General features: G+C 41.8%; 1 protein-coding gene across 1 annotated transcript in view; it reads right to left on the reverse strand.

Moving 5' to 3' along the window:
- Positions 1–596: 596 nt before the first annotated feature.
- Positions 597–5,405, reverse strand: part of myo1hb (myosin IHb) — a gene marked incomplete at both ends in the record, with an annotated part of 10,336 nt that continues 5,527 nt past the window's right edge. The window contains 21 exons of the mRNA XM_079289390.1: positions 597–623; positions 717–816; positions 901–998; positions 1,077–1,147; positions 1,238–1,373; positions 1,525–1,580; positions 2,000–2,093; positions 2,256–2,339; positions 2,462–2,624; positions 2,711–2,795; positions 2,886–2,954; positions 3,044–3,120; positions 3,219–3,332; positions 3,481–3,598; positions 3,758–3,863; positions 3,957–4,037; positions 4,131–4,177; positions 4,733–4,827; positions 4,944–5,035; positions 5,142–5,222; positions 5,344–5,403. Of these exons, the coding sequence (XP_079145516.1) occupies positions 597–623; positions 717–816; positions 901–998; positions 1,077–1,147; positions 1,238–1,373; positions 1,525–1,580; positions 2,000–2,093; positions 2,256–2,339; positions 2,462–2,624; positions 2,711–2,795; positions 2,886–2,954; positions 3,044–3,120; positions 3,219–3,332; positions 3,481–3,598; positions 3,758–3,863; positions 3,957–4,037; positions 4,131–4,177; positions 4,733–4,827; positions 4,944–5,035; positions 5,142–5,222; positions 5,344–5,403 (1,854 nt within the window). The remainder of the gene's footprint in view (positions 624–716; positions 817–900; positions 999–1,076; positions 1,148–1,237; positions 1,374–1,524; positions 1,581–1,999; positions 2,094–2,255; positions 2,340–2,461; positions 2,625–2,710; positions 2,796–2,885; positions 2,955–3,043; positions 3,121–3,218; positions 3,333–3,480; positions 3,599–3,757; positions 3,864–3,956; positions 4,038–4,130; positions 4,178–4,732; positions 4,828–4,943; positions 5,036–5,141; positions 5,223–5,343; positions 5,404–5,405) is intronic.

Consider the following 5,405-nt stretch of genomic DNA (forward strand, 5'->3'; position numbering starts at 1 on the left):
GATGTATTTTGTTCTGCAATTAAGTCATTTTCCCCCAAGAAATACTTTTTTCACGTGCAGTGTCTGTGGTTTAACATGTTTTTAATGTAACCGTAAAACATGGGTGAGGTATTAGAAACATTCATTGCTGCACACACACACACACACACACACACACACACACACACACACACACACACACACACACACATACTGTATATATTTATCATGTTATCATCGACACAGGATTTAAGATACATTTAATACAAAAAAAGATTACAAGTGCTTCTTTTCATATTAAGGATGGTTGATTTCCCCGAATCTAATCTGGGATCAGTTTGTTCACTCAGAGATGATTTAAACTGCAGACATTAGGAACAAGCAGACCCGATGATGTTCTGGCTATAGGCTCTACTACTGGTTTCTTGTCTGCTCTACTGAGATATTGGTAGTGTAATGTTTGCATACATATCAGTGGATAACATTGTCATAAAGATGCAAAAGGTAAACATCAGCCTAAATGAAACACGATTGGCATCAACCATGGAGCAGGATTACAAAACAAACACGGCTGTTACTGAAATACGCAGCAACATCATCCCAAATCACTGGCAGCATCATCTGGACTTGGTTCTGGTAGATTCCTAAAGAAGAAAGTAGAGACCTTTGTCAATTGTTGATACAAATAGTAATGTCACGTCGTCTTAACGTGACGCTTTGATGAAGTCCACACTCACCACCATCAAATGGCCGTTCTTTGCCCTGTAGACCATTGACTCCTGACCACTCTTGAAGTCCACAAACCCCTCTCTGCCAGGCTGGATGTCAAACCGCACACTGCAAGCGACAATTCCACATTGAATTAGGAACATCCATCGTTTTTGCTGAATTAATATTACGACATGAGTCCAGATTCTGTACCTGTCCTGGACCACTTTGGTACAGTTCTGCTTGTTGGCAATAAGACTCAGCTTAGTCAAGGCTTCAAACAGGTAGTCACACTGCAGAACCAGATCCCCCTAAAAGGCAACAACCAAAACATTCTTTTATATCTAAAAGTATATTGTGTGTAGACGCCAGCCTCTTGACAGGTCTACCTTTTGCTTGATGTCATCACATGTAATGTGAAGGATCAGGAAGTTGTCACTCAGGTTGCTGACTGATACACCTTTAAATAGAAAAATGAACATGTATGTAAGTTTCAAGCATGTGTAGCTCTACCTGCAGATACTGATGCTCGTTTTGTCTCACTCATTACCGTTCAGAGAGATGTAATCCATCCGTTGCTTGATCTTGGCCTCCTCGACCAGGTAGGCGGCTTTCTGGGTGAAGATGAGCTGCCGGAGACGAGGCCTGAACCCGTTCCTGTCGTACTTCACCACCGGCACACTGTACTGTGGGACGGACACACACACGCACACACACACACACACACACACACACACACACACACACACACACACACACACACACACACACACACACACACACGGTCAGAGTGGATAAAAGAACAAAGATGCAAAGTTGATTCCAATGTTAGTTTACCTCGATGTACTCATGCCGTATCATCTGAAGCACTTTGATGCTTATGTCTTCTGCATCTTAATAGAACAAGAGAAGCCATGAGGGAGGATGTCACACACAAATTGAATACAATAATACGATACTGCCTCAGTAATTCCATCATAACTTGCTTTATCAATCTGCAAAATAGTCCATTAACCGGCTCACAAAGTATCTGAGATTGCATAATCAGGTTTCATTTAAAATGTAAATGTACTGTTGCTAATTCTTCATCTGGAAAGACGTATTCCATATTTAAAAAGCAAATTCTGAAAAAGGTAGAGCATGAATATATCTAATCTAATGTAAAGTACTGCTGGTATCTGCGGTCTTCACAGACTATTTGAACTGTCCAGTATTATCATGTTGTATGCTCTACGTAAAAGTATTAATGCTAAATTCTATATTACTGTATGTATACACTCAATGAAAAGAAAAAAAAACTCATCCGTCTTACTAATTCTGGTGTCCACGAACGGTCTGCACACACTGAAGGGGTAGTTTTCTTTGTTTCCTTTGAACATGGAGCTCGTCTGTGCTTTTAGCAGAAGCTGGAAACAAGAAAAGTCAAAAAAAAAAGTTAGGAAGACATTTCCTGAAGTCAATTTGTCTGGGACTCAAGCACAAATGTTTTTCTTTATTTAGTTATTTTAAATGTAGAATAGATATGTTGTGAGTGCGTGTATTGCGGTGCCTACCACCTACGATCGTACCTGTGCTTTCCTCTGTGGAGTGATTCCAAGGACGTATTTCCGCACCATGTGACGAATGTAGAGCTTCTTCAACAGCTGGGACAACTTAAAAAAAAAATACAGTTTGACATCTTTTACAGGGTGCAGTCATTAACAAAATCACCAACGTGTGCCCTCATGCGCATGCAGCCTTAGAAACAGCTGATTCAAACAAATGCATCGCCAACCTCCTTCAATATCGGCGGAGGAGTCAGCCAAGAGTCTTTTTCCAAGACGGTTTTGGGAAGGTTGTCCCTCAGACGTGTGAGGTAGTTCTGCCTCACGTACGACAGGTACTCACTGTTGTCAACGCAGGCCGGCTGATTTCTAGTCATGAAACCTTTAATGAATCTAGAACGAATCAAAAGACGGGTAACTTCTCAACATCGACTTTATTAGGCTGTGTGACCATCTCCTCTGTCATCGTGTGAACTTACTTCTTGATGACTTTGGCAGCCCATGCCCTCTTTGCACGCTCCTTTCTGGCCAGCAGACCTCTCCAGCAGCTCTCAATCTTCGTGGCTATTTAGATAAGACAAGGGAATAAAAAGTAACATCTTAAAATGCTTGTGCAGCTTTTAGTTTGGCATCAGTGTGCATTTTAACACTCACCAGCCTCTCTCTGCTTCAGGTAGTCTCCTTTCACTCTGTAGCCTTTGTACTTGGCCTGAATCCTTGTCGCTGCAACAATGACAGTTACAGTTTCACCCTCAGGAGCGTTTGGATGCTGAATGTAGAATTGCAAGTGAATGTACAGAACAGCATCTCACCTAGCTTATGTTTGCAGACCTGAAAGGTGTCTTCTGTTTCAAACAGAGTTCGAGGGTGCCGGATGAAAATTTTTGTCCTTGAGGGGAAAAGACATTTCGTGAGATGTTCCTGTATCTCTCCCAGGTGAACCCTTCATAGACAGTCTACGGCTTTTATACAGCACCAGCTGCCTACCTGCCCATCTTGTACTCATCAGGTTTGTAGTCCAGGTGTTTGATCAGGCACCGCACGCCTTCTGCTGCCGTACCTTTCCAGTTGGGCCAGGTGTCAGGACACAGAGCCTTATACCTGAGAACAGAAGAAGAACCGCAGAATCGCACGCAGCTTTTGTACTTGATAAGCAAAAATGACAACATGCCAAATGTCTTCTGCAAGAAAAAGAGAAACTTTATGTGCAATTTAGATGGAAAAAAAGAGTGAAAGTGTGCTTAGCTACCTCTGGAGAAATATCTCGTATTTGCGTCGGTAAGCAAACCCAGCGCGTCTGACCCTCAGATGCTCCATCAGCCCCAGGTACTTCACCTGATGTCTCACCAACACATCATCAAAGCGTCCTGAAGGGGACATCAAAGGTAATCTACAGAGTTCAGGGGTCAAAACTGTCTTGTCTAACTTCATCTGCTGGCTGACTGCAGGCTGAACATAAAGTAAAAAGCATTAGCTCAGCTTAGGCTCGAGGGTCTTTTCAGAAGTGGAGGATTTTTGGGACACACCTGGCTGCTTGGCGTCATTGGGTTTAATGCAGCGGACGTACCAGGGCTCTTTGGACATTAGGATCTCAGTCAAGCCCACTAGGCTGCTCTTGAACTGAGTTACCACCTGGGGAGTCACAGGAAAGGTGTCAATGGTTTAGTTGTGTAAATCATTAAATCCGGTGGGCCATTGAACGTCATCATCTGAGTCGTTTCTTACAGTTTCAGGTCTCCTCTTGCTGTCCGGTTCAGAAGAAGGAAAACAGTGTTTGATAATAGCGTTCTTGGACTGTCGCATGACCTGAAGGAGAATAGGAAAACTATGTAAGCATCCAACATGTCAGACAAAACCGTATACACCTGGTTTCATACTAGAGAAATTAAATTAAATGACCTCTTTCCCATTTCGATACAAAAGATCATTGTTTTTGTCCAAGAATCCTGAAAGTTTAAATTAAAGTAAAAACTTTAAAATGGCAGAAAATACAGTATTTATTTTGGCAACAACACATTCTTCCTCTTACAAATGATAAGTTTAATTAGCGAGGCTGAGCAGAGGTGATTCCATGGCAGTGCTCCGTTCAACAGTGATGTAAACGTGATTAAACAAAACGCTAAAAAGTGGCGCAAATCTTACTTTCTATGAATCACAGACCTAGATTGATGATGTGGTTGTTATAACATGCTAGTTACCAATCTCAAGCTAGATTGGTAACACATTGTGTTATGGGCAACGTTTAGGCTTGTGACATGTTAAGATGAAATTACATTTCATGATAGTATTTGAAAGTGATGTATTTTATTATCTGCAGATATTGAAAGCTGAAAATATGACGTATGTAATCACATATTGTAAGAGCACTTGTTCAAGACTTTATGACTCTTCTCTATTTGTACTAATGTTACACTACATTTTAGCAATAGGCCGCTGTTCGTTTAATGCCATTGTAATAGAGACAGAAATGATTTAACATACAGAGGTATAGCATCTCTTACCAACAACACAGTACGTAACCTCCCCAGCGTAGTGCAAGAGGCGGAAGTCTCCTCTGTCCAATGTCTTCCTTGTCTTTTGGTCGGCAAGTTTATGTCTGCAGGAAGGGGACATGTAGTGTCGGTTATTATGATATTCATGGTCACGCGATGTGCTGGTCTCAACATGCGTAGACAACGTGCACTTTCTCTAAAGCAAAGCTGAAGAGCTCACGTGACGAAATGAGGGTGACCACCAATCGTTTCCTCCATCTTCTCTAGGAAGGTGAGATCTGTGGCCTCTCCAGGACGTAAACACTCCTCGTCCTATACGAGAGGACAAGCATCAAGAATCCAATGTATTCAGTTTAAGTTTTGTGGGCGAGCGTACTATGTGTCGTTCTGGAGGAGCATAACTCAATCCTAACTTTACCAATAAAGATATGATTCCTCTGTGTTTCACCTCCACGAGATCACAGATTATCTTGTTGTTGAAAAATGACACTAGTTCCCACTGTGCAAAAAAACAAATGAGGAAAGCATTGGTGTTTGAGAAGAAGTTTTTATCGTGAGTTTTATTTCTGCACTGTGAACCACAAATGACAATATTAAATAAGGATTCATAGCGTTATTACTTCAATCCCTTCCATCTCGTACTCCTCCTGCTCTGACTTGAGGGTCAGCTGGATGAAAAGCT

The sequence above is a fragment of the Melanostigma gelatinosum genome, assembly GCF_949748355.1.
Source record: "Melanostigma gelatinosum genome assembly, chromosome: 18".
Lineage (NCBI taxonomy): Eukaryota > Metazoa > Chordata > Actinopteri > Perciformes > Zoarcidae > Melanostigma > Melanostigma gelatinosum.